The sequence below is a fragment of the Babylonia areolata genome, chromosome 26, assembly GCF_041734735.1.
Source record: "Babylonia areolata isolate BAREFJ2019XMU chromosome 26, ASM4173473v1, whole genome shotgun sequence".
Taxonomy (NCBI): domain Eukaryota; kingdom Metazoa; phylum Mollusca; class Gastropoda; order Neogastropoda; family Buccinidae; genus Babylonia; species Babylonia areolata.
Genome location: NC_134901.1, coordinates 7,088,791 through 7,108,890, shown reverse-complemented (window position 1 = coordinate 7,108,890; position 20,100 = coordinate 7,088,791). Strand labels below are relative to the sequence as shown.

Genomic DNA, 20,100 nt, shown 5'->3' with positions numbered 1-20,100 from the left:
CAACAGGGTAAAGTAAAATAGCAAAAACAAAAAGCCATGCACAAATACTTGAGGGCTGCGTGCACTGACGACCCCTGGGCCCCTGGGCGTGTGTGTTTGTCCCCTGACCTGCAGGGTCATAGGAACGTGCCAAATTGGGCTTGTTTTTTAAGGGAGTCAAGTGGGGGGGTGGGGGGGGGCACCTCTGTCTCTCACAATACTGTGGTGGTATAGAGCAGAAACAGTGCTTCGCCCCAAGACTTTTATCCCTGCTGTCTTTCTGAATCATTATCATTTTTGAAAACAATGAAGTAGTTTTGCAGATTGTTGTGTTGTGTTCTTTAGATCTAGATACAGTTTGTGAATAGTGTTTTGTTGTTACTGGGCTCTCTTCGGGTACACATGTGTTGGTGTTTACTGTTAATGTTAGTGTGTGTGCATGCATGCATGTGTGTGTGTGTGTCAGTGTGTGTGTGTTTGTGAGTGAGCGCATGTGTGTGTGTGTTTGTATTCTGTGCTCTGTGTTAGATCTCCTAATTATGTATTCAGGATCAAGTTCTTGAAAATAATTGTCTTCAATTCAGCACTATCAACCATATTTGTTGTTTTTGGTTAAAATAGTTTTAGTTTTTTTTAAAGTTTTAATCTCTTCATTTTTTTTTTTAATTTATTTTTTTTTTTTAACCCCATTCACTTATGAAGTGATATCACTTGATGAGGATCTTTAAAACACAACAAAAACAGCACACACATACACGAAAAGCACCCAGTATCATAGAGTTGTTAAAGAAGTGGGGGCTGGCGAGGGGGCAGAGGTTGGGGGGGCAGGTGGGAGGAGACAAGAGAGGGACTCAGGGAGTAGCATAGATATTTTGCTTGTGGGTATTTTTGTTTTGTTTTTTGGTATGCCTGAGTAGGTAGTGTGGCTTGAATGCATCCAAGAAGCAGGGTTTTATTTCATGCTTGGCAGCCCTTGCGCACCAAGAACTGTGTGTGTGTGTGTGTAGAGGGGGGGTCTCTTTTTTCCCTCCTTTACTTTTGTATGTGTGTGTGTGTGTGTGTGTGTGTGTGTGTGTACTACAGGTGACTGTTTTCAACAACTGGCCTAAATTAAAAAAAAAAAAAATTATCCATGCTTGTCCTGTACAGTTTCATCAGCTTCAGTGAGTTTATAAGTGCACCTTATTCACTTTTATTGTTGTTACAGTATTTTATGAATTATGCTGTAGTCTGTAGTTTTTTTTCCTATAATTAGATTCATTGTGGATACTCATGCATACATGTACACACACACACACACACACACACACACACACACACACACACGCATGCACACACACACACATGCTCATAGTCATACACTAACACAGTGTATTCCAACATGCACACATACACACATGCACACGGACGCACGCACACACACACACACACACACAAAGTACACACAGAAATTATGCACAGGTGTACAAATACAGTAATGACAGGTTTTAGGGTGCCCTGTTCCATTCGGTCCAGAACGCTTACAAAATGACAATTAACACAATAACAGTGAGTTTGTGACAGCACACTGTTCTGTTTCTAATTAAGCAAACACGTATAGAGAGCTCTGTACACAAACACACACGTACCTGAGATAAACATTTTCACACTGGTATGCAAAGAGTGAAAGACACAGGGGTGTGTGCAATGCAGAAGAACAACACTATGTATAATATACATTACCAAATAAAAAAAATATTTGTTTCTTTTACTGTCAGCTGACTAGTTCAGTACAGATTGAACAGAAATGTGTGTACATGTGTGTGTGCTTGCGCATGCATGTGTACATGTGTGTGTGTGTGCTTTTGTGTGTATGTGTCACTCTGTGTGTGTGTGTGTGTGTGTGTGTGTGTGTGTGAGGGCATACGTGTGTGCATGCAATGAATATACTTGCATGTTTACTTGAACCAGTTCCTGGTTATTTAAAAGTTAAGGCAGTGTTGGTGAGGTGGGTGTTTTGGTAGTGGACCTGTTTTGTCCTGTCTGAGGTCACCTTCAGCCAGGGTCCTCACTGTACACAGTATGTACACTGTTTTTTGGTTGATAGTGATACTTAACCTGACAACTCACAGATTTAGGGCTCCCCTATCCCCCCCTCCCCCTCCTCTGCCTGTGTCCCTCCCCTCCCTGACCTCTCCACTTTTTCTTTACTCTTGTTTGTCCTTGTCTGAAGGAAGGCTGGTCTGACCAGTACTTCCCCATTGCCCTTCTGTTGTAAGTCTTCTTTTACTTTTAGGCTGGTGAGTATTGTTTTCTGGCACTTAAGTTACATGGGGTGGGGGGTGGGGGGGGGTATTTAATTTACTGTGTTGTGATCATTTTTAGCTTTACAAATTAATTATTATAAATAGTCATTCAGATGAGACGATAAACCCAGGTCCCGTGTACAGCATGCATGTAAAAGAACCCACAGCAGCAAAAGGGTTGTTCTTGGCAAAATTCTGTAGAAAAATCCACTTCAATAGGAGAAAAATAAAACTGCACACAGGAGGGGGGGGTGGGGGGGGGATGGGTGGAGGTTCTGGGAGTGGGATGCCTTTTTTTTTTTTCTTCTTCTTCTTCTTTCCCTCCACCCTCCCTACCTGTGATCTTGTGTGTATTGTGATGGGGGAGGGGGTGGGTTTTTTTTTTTTTTTTTTTTTTTTTCAATGTATATTCAGATTTAGAATTTGTTCACCCCAAAATTAAAGGACTTTAAATCACAGACACACTACTCAGTACACATGTCTACAGATATGCCACATATAAACTGTAATGCTTTTGAACTGGCAGCAGAATAGAAAGAAGTAAATTTGTTGACATAGACAGTCTCTTTCATGGGGAAATAAGAAAAAGCACCCAGAAGACACTGACACACAAACACTTTCCAGCCAGGATAGTATGTCATCACCCTGTAATTTGAGAGGGGAAGAGACAGGAAAGGGGCAAAGAGAGATGTTATTTATTATTTTTATTATTATTTTTAGCTGTCTGGCATCAGATTTCCCCATGGGATAATACAACACCAGCCAGCACAGTTGACAATCCCTGACTGAAGCTCATCAATTTGATGTCTTCTTGCTTTCTGGGGAAGGGGGGGGGGTGGGTGGGGGAGGGAGGGGACACAATACTGCAAGCATTGCAGATTTGCTGTGCTGAGAATGGCAGTGTAGACATACCTACTGTACTGTGTTGTAGTCACTACCAGGTAGGAAAAAGTGTTTCACATCACACAGGATAAGTACACATTCTATCTAATGGATAGATTTATCCACTGCTGTCCATCTCAGTCCAAAGTAATTGGAATTGATCTGTGGAATGATGCCGTTTCTATAAAGGGAGAGAAAACTGGTGCCAGGGTTCTTTGTCAACAGGAATGAAATAAATTTTGTATTAATCCACTGGCACCCATCTCTGCATTATTCTGCATCTGAGCATTATCAGTGTCTCCTTGTTATTAGGCATGAAACTATTCTGGTGCAGTAATCCGGTGTCCATTCCATCTCTGCATCATTCTTTCATGAAAAATTAGGGTCTCCTATTCTGATTCTATTTAGAGTTATGCATGCATGTGGTTGAATGGTGCGAAAGTGCTTTGATTTGTCTCTGCACAAGATTCAGCGCTATATAAATATTATTATTATTATTATTCAATTTGGAAAGCAAGTGAATTATAATGCCATAGTGAGTAACTGTGTTTCTCCACATTCTGTGGGGCCCTTTTGGTAGTGAGTTTGATGTGGACATACCGCAGTGTTTTGAATACCTTTTGATTAAGGCAAATGAAGTTTGTGCCTCATCTGTTGCAGTTTATCTGCAAAGTTTTATAATCACAGTAAATTGGACATTTAGCGCTTGTTGGTATAGATGCTGTAGTGGCCCAAAAATTATTATAGCAATAATATGAAAAGTCTGCCAAACTTTTGATGTTCTTGAACTTAGAGTTTGCTGTTAAATTATGTTGTCATGAGGCAGGTACAAATGTGATGGATACCTGTAGAACTCTGCTCTTCTTCACGTCTGCTGATAAAATGTGTCACTTGTTCTATCAGTCCATCAGCTTTAAAGAAATAAAACAAAAAAACTTTTCACTGAAATGGATACAGAACTTTGCTCTTCTTCATGTTTGCTGATCGAATGTGTGACATGTTGATGTTCTATTAAACTATCCAATTAATTTTTTTTTTTTTTTTTTTTTTTTTTTTTTTTAATGATGAGTGGCTTCAGCCTCATGAAGTTTGCAGCGCAAGGAGGGGAGAGAACTGTGAAGAGGGGAAGGGAGGTTAACAGCCCTGGCCTTTTCTGTCCTGATGGCTTCAACTGCAGTTTGCTGCACTGTTTGATTTTATTTTGACTTTCACGTCAGTGTACATAGACCTGCGCAGTTCAGCTTGCTAACAGCTTTTCAGCGTGCATGCATTGCATGTTTTCACATCACAGCATGGTGTCTGTTTAGCATTATTTCTGTTTGAGTTAGTCTGTTAGATCTGTCTGTCTGTCTGTCTCAGTGAGTCACTGTCTCTTTCTGTCTGTTATTTACAGTGTTTGTTTGCTCTCTTTCTTTTGTTTTGCCTGTCTCTCCATCTCGCTCTCTTCAGCCCACACTCCCCTCTGTGCTGTGTCCCCTTTTGTGACCAAGTGGATTATTTATTCTGTCTTTGTCTGTCTTTCTGTCTGTCTCCCTCTTTCCACATGTGTGTGTTTGTGTGTGTGTGTGTGTGTGTGTGTGTGCGCGTGCATAAGTTTCCTCACAACCATGACATGGGCATTTTGGCCCAGTGCATTAAATTATCTGAGTCTTCTCTCTCTCTCTCTACCCCCTCCCCCCCCCTCTCTCTCTCTACCCTCCTCTCTCTCCCTCTCAAGATACATAGATCTCTTTCTCTCCAATCCCACAAGGAAAGACACCACCTCCAGCTTATATCTCCCCACCCTTTCTCAATCTTTCCTCTCATCTCTTTCTCCCTTTCTGCTTGCAACTCCCCCACCACCACCACCACCCACACCCTCCCCCCCCTTCCCGCCCCATCCACAATCCTTGTCCTACTCACCCTTGTTAATTACAGTTTATAAACACTGGTGTGTAAATTTCCATTCACATTTAATCATAGTCTATGGTCTGTCTTGATCGCAAGCTGTTGATAGAGGTCTTGGATTTGAAATAAATTCTTCTTGTCTTGCCTTGGCATTTTTGAAGTATTGCGTCTTGTCTTTGTTTTGCCAAGTGACAATGCAGAGCTCTGTGCATTCATGTGTGAAGCCATCATACAGTGTCATGGACTGTCATCTGACTGGCTATATAGATCAGTCACAACCGTACAAGGAAATGTCTGATCTTGAGCTGCCACGTATGTGTTCATATGATTGATGTGTCTTTGCAAGTGTGAACTATGAGGTTGTCATCAAAGAAGTGATAGGTTAGGACTCACTTTGAAAATATGTGAAGCAATATGTTCTGTAGTACTAGCAGTTGGTTGATGAGTGTATGTTTCCGAGTTTGAAATAGATAAATGAATATATAAACATCATGTATAAACAGTAAAACACACACACACACACACACACACACACACACACACACACACACACATATGTATATGTATTCATGTCATACATGATTCTTCAGAGTTTTGTCTTCAGTGTATTTAATTCTTGTATCAAGTATGATTTAGGTAGTTTAGATGTTGGTAACTTTGCCTTCATCGGTTGCAAACTAGTGCTGAATGTTTTTTGTTTTTTGTTTTTTTAAAAATCGGACGGAAAAACAAAACTGTGCTACACCTGTTGCCCCTGAAGGCGAACAAGCATAAAAAAACACCACCACCATCTTCTGACGCAAGCCCACTCACACACACAAAATTTTATTGAAATTTTTATGTATGTACATAACTCTACACATGTGCCATCTCCCAACAGACAGGGATGGTGCAGTGTATGTTACCGTTACAGTTACCGTCCTGTGTGTTACTGTTACTGTTACTACCATCCTGTATGTTAGTTACAGTCCTACACACACAGTTTTGGGGATGGATGCCTTTCAGAGGCTGTGGGGCAGGGTGAAGAGAGAGAGGTAGCGATGTTCTATAAATCACCCAGGTCATTGCCCAGAGCTGGCTCTGTCTCAGATGACTGCTAGTGTAGTACAGGGGCCCCTCATGTAACAGCATGCACACACAGCACCACTACTCCACTCTATCTGTTCTACAGCCCCAACAGCTCAGCCTGGGACAGATTACCTTCACCTCAGTGATACCGGGTGGTTGATAAAACCAGGATGAAGGGGTGGAGGTGGTTGGGGTAAGAGGGAGGGTGGGTGGAGGGAGGCAGGGTTGGGGTGGGTGGTGGTGTTTATCTTGCATGATCAGCTAGCTTCTACCCCTGATGATGAGGGGGGGCCCCCCAATGACTGGGGTAAAAAAAAGTTGATAGCGACAAGAAGACACAGACGTTGCCTTGTCGGTTGTGCTGGTGTGTGTGTGTGTGTGTATTTACATGTGTGTATGTGTGTGTGTGTTTTCCCAGTTCTGTTGGTTATCCCCTCCTTGACTGGGTTGATTTGTATGAAATGAGGATGGTGAGGAGGGGGTGGGGGGGTCAAATGTACACCTGAAATAGATAGCAGTGTAGACTGTATCCTGTCTGTGTGTGTGTGTGTGTGTGTGTGTGTGTGTGTGTGTGTGTGTGTGTGTGCACATGTGTGTGCGCGCATGTGCATGCATACAGATTGGTGTGTACCTGTCTGTCTCTAACTCTAAGGAAGAAGGTGACAGAATGGTCAAGATGCTCATAAAGAGTCATGAACAAATTCAGTGTCCATGAGGTTCTGGGTTCAGATTCTTGTCACACCCTTTCTCCCAAGCTTGACTGGAAAAAACAAACTGAGCATTCAGTCATCCGGATGAGATGATAAACTGAGGTCCTGCTTGCTGTGCTGAAAAAGAACCCATGGCAACAAAGGTTTGTCCTCTGGAAATCTGCAGAAGAAATCCATTTTGATAGGTACATGAATATATACATGTATGCATGCACTCAAGGCCTGACCAAGTTCGCTGAGTTACGCTGCTGGTCAGGCATCTGCCAAGCAGATGTGGTGTAGCGCATATTTGGATAAAAATTTGTCTGAACGCAGTGATGCCTTCTTGAGAAACTGAAACTGATGACTGTGTCTTGCACTAGTAATGACAGGTGTGTGTACTGTTTCCATGCTGTGAGGCTTGAGTGGAATAAAGATCTGTCTGTGGTCCTACATGTGTATCGGTACACAGTGCCCTCTACATTAATTTGTGTTGTGCTTGTGTGACACTGACAGCTGTATAATGCCAGCAGCTGTGGGGTTGTGATTGTGTGCAGTGTACTCTGTGTGTGTGAGTGGGAGGAAAGGGGGTTGGGGAAGAGAGGGTAGGTTGTTTGTATACCAGTTGTTCATGCAAGCTTGTCATGCCCATTGCATTACAAGCCAGTCCAGTGGTGTGTGTACAAGTATGATGTGTGTATGCAAGCAAGCTTGTGATGAACATTGTATAATACTACTACCTGACTAAACAAGCCCATCCTGTTGAAGCCTAGAAAATTGCTCGCACACACACACATGCACACGCACAGTGTTCTGTGAGCACACTGAATCCCCCTGCCTCTGAGCTCCCTCAACACAAGTAATATATAATATACAGTATATAAAGCCAATCTGCACTGGAAGCCATGATCAGTCCATGATGTCTGATCCCCCTTACACAAACAGGCTGCACGGCATTGACTGGGGAGGGGGAGGAGGGTGTGGGGGTGGGGTGAGGGAGGGAGGGAGGAGGGTACCAACGGCCATGCTCCTGCTACTACTTAGTGCCCACATAGACAGCTAATGACCCCGCTGTTGGGTAGCCCCAGTCCAAAGCCAGGTAATTACTGACCACTGGCCAGAGGGATGGTCAGCCAGGTTCACGGTGACCTGGACCGTGCACCCAGTGCTGATGGAAGAATGTTATTTTTATGCTGAAGATGCTGATGGGGGAGCAGGGTTCTGATTGATCAGTGTAGTGTGTGAGCTGCTCTGTGTGTGTGTGTGTGTGTGTGTGTGAGAGAGAGAGAGTAATCTGTGTGTGTGTGTGTGTGTGTGTGTGTGTACTTGTGCATGTGTGTGTGTGTGTGTGTGTGTGTGAGTATACGAATTTGTGCTCTTTGCAGTTCAGTAAATTCTTGGTGTGCTATAACGAAAAAAGTTTTTATTAGAAAAAAAATGTTTTTTCAGACTCATCCTGTCATTAATCGAAGAGGTGTGTTTGTGTGTGTGTATGTGTTGGGGGAAGGGGGAGGGTGCATCTGTATAATACTATATGTATGCATGTATTTCCATGTGCACACACACACACACACATGTGTGTGTGTGTATGTCTGTTTGTTTGTGTGTGTCTGTCTGTCTTTGTGTGCGTGTGATACATAAAATATGTTTGCAGTGTGTGTGTGTGTGTGTGTGTGTGTGTGTGTGTGTGTGTTTCATTGTGTACCTCTGTGTGTATGCTTGTTCGTATGTGTCAGCCTGTGTGTATATGATTATATGCATATTTGTCTTTGTGTGTGTGTATAGGTAAGTATATGTGTGTGTGTGTGTGTGTGTGTGTGTGTGTGTGTGTGTGTGAGAGAGAGAGAGAGAGAGAACACTGTGAGGTGTAACAAAGTTTAAACAGTTGCTGTCTCTTTGATAGTTTTACCTGCGGGTAGGTCTGTGTTTTGGCAACACTAGCTGGCCAGAAATGATACAGCAGGTAGAGCCAATAGGCTTCAAGTTCAACAGTTTAGAACTCCCTTTGGTCTAAATGCTGAATACAGAATAAAGAACAGCCCCCACGTTGAATGAACTTAACTGTGAAGCAGTAAAACACCCTGAAAGATAGCCTTGCTCTGTTTACTGTTCAGTGGTGATTGTGAAAATAGAAAATGAGCTGGCTGTAAGTTTGAAAATGTTTAAGGATATGGCAGTTTTGTTTTTTTGTTGTTGTGGTTCTAGTAAGTGACTGGGATGTCTTTGATGTTGAGACTAACACCTAAGTAAGATATATGTAATGTTGAAGAACCAGGCTTTTCTGGTCTGCAGGTCCTATGCCTCTGCCAGGTGCATGGTGTGTATGCTGTTATGTAGAACTTCAAGTGTTCGTTAGCAGACTGCCTGCTGCAGATTTGAGCTAATTGAAATACACCCCACTACTGACAGCCTTTGGTAGCCAATAGTTGAGATGGAATATACACCTTACTACAGCCTTTGGTAGCCAGTGGTTGAGATGGAATATACACCTTACTCAGTTACTGCAGCCTTTGGTAGCCAATGGTTGAGATGGAAATACACCCCACTTCTAACAGCTTTTGGTAGCCAGTGGTTGAGATGGAAATACACCCCACTTCTAACAGCCTTTGGTAGCCAGTGGTTGAGATGAATATAAACCTTACTACAGCCTTTGGTAGCCAGTGATTGAGATGGAAATACACTCCACTACAGCCTTTGGTAGTCAGTGGTTGAGATAGAAATACATCCCACTACAGCCTTTGGTAGCCAGTGGTTGCGATAGAAATTTATACACCCCACTAGACTTTGGTAGTCCGTGGTTGAGATGGAAATACACCTCACTAGCCTTTGGTAGTCCATGGTTGAGATAGAAATACACCCCACCACAGCCTTTGGTAGCCAATGGTTGAGATGGAAATACACCCCCACTACAGCCTTTTGTAGCCAATGGTTGAGATGGAAATACACCCCCACTACAGCCTTTGGTAGCCAATGGTTGAGATGGAAATACACCCCCACTACAGCCTTTGGTAGCCAATGGTTCAGATGGAAATACACCCCCACTACAGCCTTTGGTAGCCAATGGTTGAGATGGAAATACACCGCCACTACAGCCTTTGGTAGCCAATGGTTGAGATGGAAATACACCGCCACTACAGCCTTTGGTAGCCAATGGTTCAGATGGAAATACACCCCCATTACAGCCTTTTGTAGACAGTGGTTGAGATGGAAATTTATACACCCCACTAGCCTTTGGTAGCCAATGATTGAGATGGAAATACACCCCACTACAGTCTTTGGTAGCCAGTGGTTGAACTCACCTGCACACCCTCTCCCTTCACTTGTAATACTTTCTGTTTGTGGACAGTATAGTTCCACTGACGCTACAAGTGGGAAGGAGGACTGGGGTGAATTGACTGAGAATGTTGGAGGCAGTTTTACTTTGGTCAGTTAAGAACAACTGCACCTTTTTCCCTTTGCATTTTCACTAGTTTTGAGTCTGAACTTTCGATAGTTTTTTTTTGTTTTTTTTCCACATGAATTAGACAGAAGTGCTGGGAAAATACATGTATTACTTCTGTGTAGATGTGTGTGTGTTCCTGTGCCTGTGCATGCATGTGAGTGTACAGTGCAACAGCATTGATAGAGAGATCTACATGTAGGTATGTTCATATGTGTCAGTGTGCACTCCACACACACATGCATGGGTACTCTTGTGTCGCTCGTGTCTGTAGCTATCTGTTTGAGCAATGCCACAATTTGATTTAAAAAAAGACACAGCACTAGGTTTGAAGAACTGGTTTCGCTATATGAATTACCTTCAGAATTATCAACATAGGCATCATCACCCTCACAAAAAGAAGCTTGTCACTGAACTCCCCACCCCCACCCCTCTTCCCATCCCCCCCCCCCTCCCTCCAGCTGCTGGGAGGATCAGTTTGCCTGGTAACACAAGGAATAGGTTGTGTTCCAGTGCTGCAGGCACACATAACAGGCACACAGGGCTTAGGGAGCCCAACAAGCAGGCCAGACTGCCATGAGTCATGCAGAGAGAGAGAGAGAGAGCAGAGTGTGAGGAGAGAGAAGTAGAGGGTTCACTCCAATGGTCATGCCACTTGGTGCCGGCACAGCCATGTGCAGAACTTTGTCTTTTGGCCTGACGCTGCTCCTGCTGCTGTTTTGTTACCGTTGTGTGTGTGGGTGTGTGCATGCTGGGTAGAACTAGTGTATGCATGAGACACATAGCTCCCCCCCCCCCACTTCACCGCCCCGCCCCCCTTCCCACTCCAGTAGTTAGTGTATGCATGAGGCACATACATAGCCCCCCCCCCCCTGCTCCCCACCCACCCAACCCCCTTCTCTGGGGTGTTTGTTCTCTCCCCACCCTGTCTGTAGCTTTGTCCTATTCTCATTCATTGTTGCAGATTGTCACTTGAGAAGTAGAACTAAGTTGTTTTTGCTCTTAAAATATGTAAGTGAGTGTTTTGTCATGTGAAACTTAGTGTGACAGACTTTGGGGGGGAGGGGAAAGGTGGGAGGTGTTTGGGAAGGAGGAGGGTGGGGTGGGTGTGAGGGTGGGGGTGTTGCAGAAATTCTTGAGAAGATTTTTACTCAGAATTGCAAGCTGTTTAAAATTGTGTGACCCCAGTTCTTGTTTTTTTTTAATGGTGTGAGGGTGAGGCAAGTGATGGTGGCAGGATGGGAGGCCTGGGCACTTGTCCTTCGGTTTTTTTTTATTTGGACTCTGTTTTGTGTTTTCTGTGTATGTCCATCTGTAGATAACTCTGGTATTCACTTAGCTCTCTGGTATTTGCTGAGAAACTGTCTGTCTGGTATTTTCTGGTATTAAGTGAGAAGCTCACTGGTATTCACTGTGAAGCTCTCTGTCTCTGGCATTTACTGAGAAGTTTTCTGGAATTCATTGAGAAACTCTCTTGTATTTGTGGAGAAGCTCTTTGGTATTCACTGAGAAGCTGTTATTTTCTGAGAAGCTTTCCTTTTTCTCACTGAAAAGCTCTTTGGTATTTACTGAGAAGATCTCTGTCTCGGGTATTTACTGACCAGTATTAAGTGAGAAGTTGTCTGGCATTTACTGAGAAGCTGTCTGCTTTTTGTCCTGGAAGCTCTTAGGTGTTTTGTATTCACTGAGAAGCTGTCTTGTATTTACTGAAAAGCTCGCTGTCTCTGATATTTGCCTATATTAAGTGAGAAGCTGTCTTGTATAATTTACTGAAAAGCTCGCTGTCTCTGATATTTGCCTATATTAAGTGAGAAGCTGTCTTGTATAATTTACTGAAAAGCTCGCTGTCTCTGATATTTGCCTATATTAAGTGAGAAGCTGTCTTGTATAATTTACTGAAAAGCTCACTGTCTCTGATATTTGGCTATATTAAGTGAGAAGCTGTCTTGTATAATTTACTGAAAAGCTCACTGTCTCTGATATTTGCCTATATTAAGTGAGAAGCTGTCTTGTATAATTTACTGAAAAGCTCGCTGTCTCTGATATTTGCCTATATTAAGTGAGAAGCTGCCTTGTATAATTTACTGAAAAGCTCGCTGTCTCTGATATTTGCCTATATTAAGTGAGAAGCTGTCTTGTATTCACTGAGAAGCTCATTTTACCAGTAGTAAGTGAGAAGTTCTCTGGTATTTACTGAAAAGCTCTCTGTCTCTGGTATAAATTTACTAGTATTCAGTGAAAAACTCTCTGATATTCACTGGTATTCACCGAAAAGCACTCTCCTGTTCTCAGAGAAGCTCTCTGGAATTTACCAGAAGCTAACTGGTATTTGATGAGAAGCTCTCTGGTATTCTCTGGTAGTGGTATTAGATTAGAAGCCCTCTGTTATTCTCTGGTAGTGGTATTAGATTAGAAGCCGTCTGGTATTCTCTGGTAGTGGTATTAGATTAGAAGCCCTCTGGTATTTATTGGTATTCACTGAGCAGCTCTCTGCTGTTAACAGAGAAACTGTATACATACATGTATAGAATTCATCAAGAAGCCGTTTGGTCTTCTGTCTTCACTTAGAAGCAGTCTGCTATTCACTTAGGAATCGCTGGTATTAGCAGGTTTTCACGGAGAATCTGTATAATTTACATTAGACTCATGTATATTTTGCATCAGTTACTTTTGAATTCCTCATTAGATGTCTTTGAATTCCTTTTACTGACGGGTGATAAGAATCATAACTTATTATGATATTATAATTGAATCATAACTCTTTGTGTTGATGTGATATTTTAAATATATCATGATCCATTACTGATTGTGGTTTTTTTTATGAATGATAACTCAAGGTGATATTACAACTGCCAACAAGTGACAGGATGACCCATGACGTGTTGTGACGTGTGCTGTGTTGCAGGGGCCACCAAAGAGATCGGTAGTGCCCTCACCCGCCTGTGCACACACACACACACACACACACACACACACACACACACACACACAGACTGAGAGAGAGAGAGAGAGAGAGAGCTGTCATAATCATCATCTAAATATGGATCGAGAACGACGTTCCAGTCACCTGCTAACACAATGGCGTTATTCTCATTCTCCATTATTTTTCTTTTAAATTTTTGTAAAACTAAGGATTATCTTTATTTGGGCCAGAAACATTTACCAGCAGAATTTCTTTGTCTGAGGACACACCTCTCTCTATTAACCAATGAAAAGGCGATATTGCATGGTGGGGGGGGGGGGGTGGGGGAGGGGACCTCTTACGGCACGAACCTGGGTATGCATAAACAGAGTGGATCCGAAGTCGATCGTAGTGAGTGAGATGGAGTGTAGAGGTGAAGGCAGCCACGAGAGAGACAGACAGACAGACAGACAGAAGCTGAGCCAGAGATAGAAACACAGACAGTAAGACCCAAAGACATGGTGACCCATGACATGTTGTGACGTGTGCTGTGTTGCAGGAGCCACCAAAGAGATCGGCAGTGCCCTCACCCGCCTGTGCATGCGCCACAAGAGTATAGAGACCTGTCTGAAGGCCCTGACCAGGTACACACTCCAGCACCAGGCAGCTGCTGGTGTTCTTGTTTTTTGTAACATTGTGATTGTGTGTCACTGTCGAAGTATGAATATTCATCTTGTCATGTGGGTCACTTTGAACTTGGTGTGAGTGATAATAATCTCAGTTGTTTTTATTTTTATGAATTTATCTTTAAATGACAAAAAACCCAAAGCACTCTGAAATGAACGTATGTCTGTTGTAATGTATAACATTCCAGCCTCTCTCTGTCTACAGTTTTCCTTTCTTTTTTTTTCTGTATCATGTTCTGAACATGTTGGACAGAGTGAAAAGAGATTGTTGGTTTGACCTTTGATATAGTTTTAAAATCTGTGACCTATATTAAAATGTGTGTGATTCAAAATCTCTGACACAGTGTGTAGAACTTGTGAAGTTAATCATTCTGATGTTGGCTATATATGTTCACAAAGAGAGGAGACTGTCAGCAACAGATTTCATAAACTTCCCTACACGAACCTGTACCTGTTGAGAATGTATAACTGTTTGTGCCTGATTCAGGCGTTTCTATAGGAGCTGACCATTAGTTTTGTTGTGTGTCATCATCTTCTTCAGTGTTCACAGAGCTGCAACTGCCACATTCACTTGTTTTATACATGTACAAGTGGGTTTTTGTGTGCATGACTGTTCCTTTTCTTGCAATGATGTAGGCAACCATGCTTCATTTTCTGGGGATTTGCATTTAGGCTATGTTTTGGGTTTTGGCTTTGTTTTGTTTTGTTTTTTTCTTGCTGGCATGGATGGTGGGATGTTTAACATACACATTTTATCTTCTGTATGTGTGTATGGAAATGAAGGGGGTTCAGACACAAGCAGGTCTGCACATAGTTGACCGGGCTGACTGGAAGTATTACATCCACCATTAACCCACCAGGCACATTGTCACTGTTTGCCGTTTGGTGTGCTGGCAGCTCCATCCTGGACAGTGTGGTGGCACCGTTACAAGAGAGGCTGGAGGACTGGAAGAAAGTGGTGGCCCAGTTAGACAAGGACCATGCGAAAGGTGGGAAGACATTTACCTCTGTTCCATGCAAGTTGACATGTTTTCCATGGAAAAGATGGGAAAATGTTTACATGTTGATGTTTTCCGTGCAAGTTGACATGTTTTCCGTGCAAAAGGTGGGAAGATGTTTACATGTTTTCCATGCAAGTTGACATGTTTTCCATGCAAAAGGTGAGAAGACGTTTACCTGTTTCCAAATGGTGGGAAGACAAAAGTGGGAAGACTTTTACATGTTTTCCATGCAAAATGTTTTCCATGCAAAAGGTGAGAAGACGTTTACCTGTTTCCAAATGGTGGGAAGACAAAAGTGGGAAGACGTTTACCTGTTTTCCATGCAAAATGTGGGAAGACATTTACCTGTTTTCCATTCAAAAGGTGGGAAGATGTTGACATGTTTTCCATGCAAAAGGTGGGAAGACGTTTACATGTTTTCCATGCAAAAGTTGGGAAGACGTTTTCCATGCAAAAGGTGGGAAGATCTTACCATGTTTTTCATGCAAAAGGTGGGAAGATGTTGACATGTTTTCCATGGAAACAGTGGGAAGATATTTCCATGTTTTCCATGCATGAGGTGGGAAGACGTTAACATTATATATTCAGTAATCACCACTGGGACTGAACAGAGGGATAAAGATTGCTTTGTGAGAGACCCTTTTTAAAAACAAAAGAAGAAAGTGCAATATGTATTACAGTTTGGTTAAACATGGTATACAGAGAGACAGACAGACAGACAGACACACACACACACACACACACACACACACACACACACACACACACACACACACACACACACACACACACACACACACACACACACATTCAATACCAGAGATTAATTAGCACTTTAGTTTCAGTCCAGATATAATGAATAAAACGTCAGATGAAAAGAAGAGCAGCATTTTGTTGTGTGTTGAAATTCAAGCTGATTATCAGAACAAAGCAAGCCAGCAACAAAGTTGACACCAAAGAACACTGCTTGTACATAATGTTACATCTGTACTGTATCCTAACACACTCTCACTGTCTCAGTATCTCAGTATCTGTGTGTGCGTGTGTGTCTGTTTTGTCTGTCTGTCTGTCTGTCAAGAGCTCTCTCAGTGTCCCCCCACCCTTCTTTTCTACATTATCCTATACCCCCTTTCCTTCTCTCTCAAGTCTCATGCATAAGCATGGATACACCTAGAAATTTTCCCTTGTCACATACAGTGCACAAAGACGTCCACATTTTTTCCCACCCCCTCCCCCCTTCGCCCCTCTTTCATTTGCAGGCATTGGGCACACAGACTTTCCCTTTACGGAGACAGTTGTACAGAGAACGAGAGACTCTCCCTGTGCTCTCCCACCCATTTCACTGTCCACAGAGACACTCCCCATACCCCCCCTTCCCCCCTCTTATTCCTCCTGCCCCCCTCCGCCTGTCCCCAACCCAAACCTTGTACTGTGCACACAGACTCCTGTTTATCCCCCGACCCCGCCCCCTCCTTCCCCCTGTCCCCTGTGCACCTGTGTGCAGAGACACTCCCTTGCCCCCACCCCCTCCCATGACACTTGTGCAACAGACACTCCCCTTCTACAAACCCCATCCCATACATTTGTGCACACAAAGACACTCCTTTTACCTACACACCTCCATCCCCCCCTGCCTTACCATGCACTGACACAAGCGATAATTTTTTGAGCATTGTGCACTTTCTGCATGCTATACACATATCCTCCCCACCTCCCCTCCACCCCCTGCCCTAAAAGTTACATTGTGGTGAAGCACACCACTTTTAACACTGTAAAACCTCCCTACTCCCTTTTGAGCAGTTCAGTGTCTTCAGCCCTCCCTCCCTATCCTTGTGAGCCATTCAGTGTCTTTCAGCCTCCCTCCCTGTTCTTGTGAGCAGTTCAGTGTCTTCCACCTTCCCTGTTCTTGTGAGCCATTCAGTGTCTTTCACCCTCCCTCTCTGTTCTTGTGAGCAGTTCAGTGTCTTCCACCTTCCCTCCCAGTTCTTGTGAGCCATTCAGTGTCTTTCACCCTCCCTCCTTGTTCTTGTGAGCAGTTCAGTGTCTTCCACCCTCCCTGTCTGTCCTTGTGAGCAGTTCAGTGTCTTCCACCCTCCCCGTCTGTCCTTGTGAGCAGTTCAGTGTCTTCCACCCTCTCTGTCTGTCCTTGTGAGCAGTTCAGTGTCTTCCACCCTCTCTGTCTGTCCTTGTGAGCAGTTCAGTGTTTTCCACTCTCCCTCTCTGCCCTTTTGAGCAGTGTCTTCCAGTTCCTGTCCTTAGACTGTGTAGAGGCACTGCCTGCTCCCTCTCCCTTTGGTTTGCTTTAAGAATCGAGTCTTTTCTCCCTCTTGTGTCTGGGGTTCTCTGAAAGGTATCTTTCTGTTGCCTTCCTGGTCCTAGCTTTTGTGCACAGTGTTTAGTGCACTCTGTCACACTCCCACCCTGTTTCTTACAGTTACCCAAGTTACAGATTGTAGATTGCAGAAAGCATCTGTGTGTGTTTGTGTGTGATATATGGTCTGTCTTCTTTCTGTCTGTCTGTGTCTGTCTGTCCGTCTCTGTCTGTCTGTCTCTCACTGTCTGTCTGTCTGTCTCTCTTAGCAGACACACTGAACATGTATACTAGGTGCTCACTCCTTCTGTCCCAGACAGTCCCCACCAAACCCTCACACCCCTGCCCTCCCTTCTTGGGACCAGGTCCTCAGAGTCACAGTGTGCACAGTTCCAAGCAGACCACAGCCAGACTTAACCACAGACTTACCCCATAGTCTACACACACACACACACACACACACACACACACACACACACACACACACATGCCTGAATGGGGGATGACTCATCTCGTGCTCTTTATCCCCAGTCTACCCTTTCATTACATTAATGCATACCCAGTCTAAAGCTGTTCACAGTTGGCGGATGTTTGGGAGCATTGAGCTGGAGCTGCTTGTGTGTGTGTGTGTGTGTGTGTGTGTGCATGGCTCTGTGTGTGTGTGTGTGCATGTATGTGTATGTGTGTGTGTGTGTGCGTGTATGTGCTCGTGCATATGTTCGTTTGAGTGCGTGTGTGTTGTGGTTGTGGTGGGGTGGGGTGTGGGTGGGGGAGGGGGACATAATTGAGGTGAATGATTTGAAAGAGGGTTTGGGGGTAACAGCTCGATAGAGGAGTTGTTGGGGGAGGTGTCCTTTGAGCGGCAAGAGGTTGGAAACAGGTTTTGAAAGGGGCAGGAGGGGGGAGGGGTGCTCTTATTGGCATGGGTGGGGGGGTGAGTTGTTAAGAGATTGGGGGTGTGTGAAGGGCCTCAAAGAGGTTTAAGGAAGGGGGAGGGGGTTTGGGGGCTGGGTTAAAAGGAAATTCAGATCTCAAATCACAGAGTGTGGTTGTTAGTAAATGGTTTTTATGATGACCTGTAGAACTTTTAAAGTGAACGCCCGGCTGGGTATTTTGGGTGTTAGTGTTTAGGTAGAACGTGCAGTAAACAGGTTGTGGGTTAGTTTGGTTAGTATGGGGTGTTTTGGTGGGACGTGTTTGTTATTATGGAGCCAGTTGTTGTTATGTAAGGACATTCATGTATTTTGCATAACTACTGATAACTTCTTTTTTTTTTTTCAACATGGATAGCCCATACGTAATGGAAGGGTTAAGAAAATATCTCTGTATATTTCTTTTAAATGCAGATTTTATCGTTCACCTAAAAATGACTCACTCTCAGCACTCAGCTTATATTTCAGTTCAGTATTAAAAACTCTCTGAAGAATTTATGTACACATGTGTGTGTGTGGCAGGGGGAAGGGGGGAGGGAGGAGGGTGTCAGGGGAGGTGGAAGGAGGAAGGTGCTGGCAGGGATGAAGGAGACTTAAAGAACAGAGGACTCCCCAAGACACAAACGGTGGTATTTACCATGGATAATTGCTAGACTGGGGGCCCAGGGAGAGAGAGGGGTGGGAGGAGGGGTTTTGGAGGGTGGGGGGAGGGGCGGAGGGGAGGAGAAGTTTTGCGGACTAAGGAGAAAAGAGTCACTGGGGCGGGGACAGCCCCTGAAGTGGAAAGGTTGCTTCTGTGCTGTTGCCTGAAGCTCTGCTGGTTAGGATCTCTCTCTCTCACCTGGGGTGGAAAGTGCACATCCAGGTTGGGAGGAAACGGTGGAAGGGTGGGGTTTGGGGTAGGGAGGCAGGTAGGGGGTGGAGGAGGGTGGGGGTGGGGAGGGGAGAGGGGGTTGTGGCAGGGAAAGGCAAGCTAGGCTCCTGTGGAGTGTTATGTTCTGTGTTGGTGTATGTGTGTGTGTGTTGTGCACGGATGGCTGCATTCGTTTTGTTCTGTGTATTTGTACTCTCTCAGTCACACATGAATGTGTGTATACAGAGGAAGATGTGTGTGCACATGCGTGAGCACACACACACACACACACACACACACACACAAGATGCAAGATTGAATTAACCTTTGACCATATTGGGGCATTGAGTTTTTCATAGAACTGCACAATCAGGAACACAGCTAGGATTATCACATAACGTTTGCATCATTTTTTGGTAAATTGAGGGTTAACATTCCTTCTTCTGCATGAACATATCCTATGCAACATTGCAAGTCTTAATGAATTTACTAAGTGTAAGGAGAACCCGTTTGCTTGAAGAAAATATACAAAATGAAAATACAGATTTTAGACATGCATATTGATCGGGTAACGATTTTTTTTTTTACCAACATCAAAAAAGTTTGGACGCTTCATAATAAAATAAAATTCATCACCAGCAGTTTTCATGTCACTTTTTTTTTTTTTTTTTACAAATATGGTAATCTTTTGGAATCCATTTAACACACACACACACACACACATTTATTCAGTCTCACGTACCTTGTGTATGTACAGATGTTTACACACATGCACGTTAGTGGCTTTATGGTCACCCTCACGCAGAAGTGCATGTGTGTGCAGACAGGTGCAGACATCAAAATATACAACAGTCTCATGTATATACATTACAGACTCTTCATATTCTTACAGTACATGCTCACAACATAAGTTTATTCACATGTATGCACGCACATGCGCACGCACACACACACAAACACACACACACACACGAAATGTATGAAATGTTGACAGACCATACTCAGATTTGTATGATCCAACTGACACAAACCATAAATTTTATCAGCCCATCCGCCACCCTACCCCCCAACTCCCACATTCTCCCAAATAAAGACTTAGCCTTGCTTTTTATGCTGTGAATCAACAGGCAACAGACAGTTGAAATCTTTTTTTGTGTGTGCCATTTCTTTTTCTCCACCTTCTCCT

General features: G+C 43.7%; 1 protein-coding gene across 7 annotated transcripts in view; it reads left to right on the top strand.

Moving 5' to 3' along the window:
* The window catches only part of LOC143300712 (uncharacterized), an 84,873-nt gene that overhangs the window by 9,534 nt on the left and 55,239 nt on the right, over positions 1-20,100 (top strand). For all 7 annotated transcript variants that reach the window (XM_076614589.1, XM_076614586.1, XM_076614588.1 and 4 more), the window contains exons 4-5: positions 13,691-13,775; positions 14,715-14,806. In XM_076614589.1, coding sequence (XP_076470704.1) covers positions 13,691-13,775; positions 14,715-14,806 — 177 coding nt within the window. The remainder of the gene's footprint in view (positions 1-13,690; positions 13,776-14,714; positions 14,807-20,100) is intronic.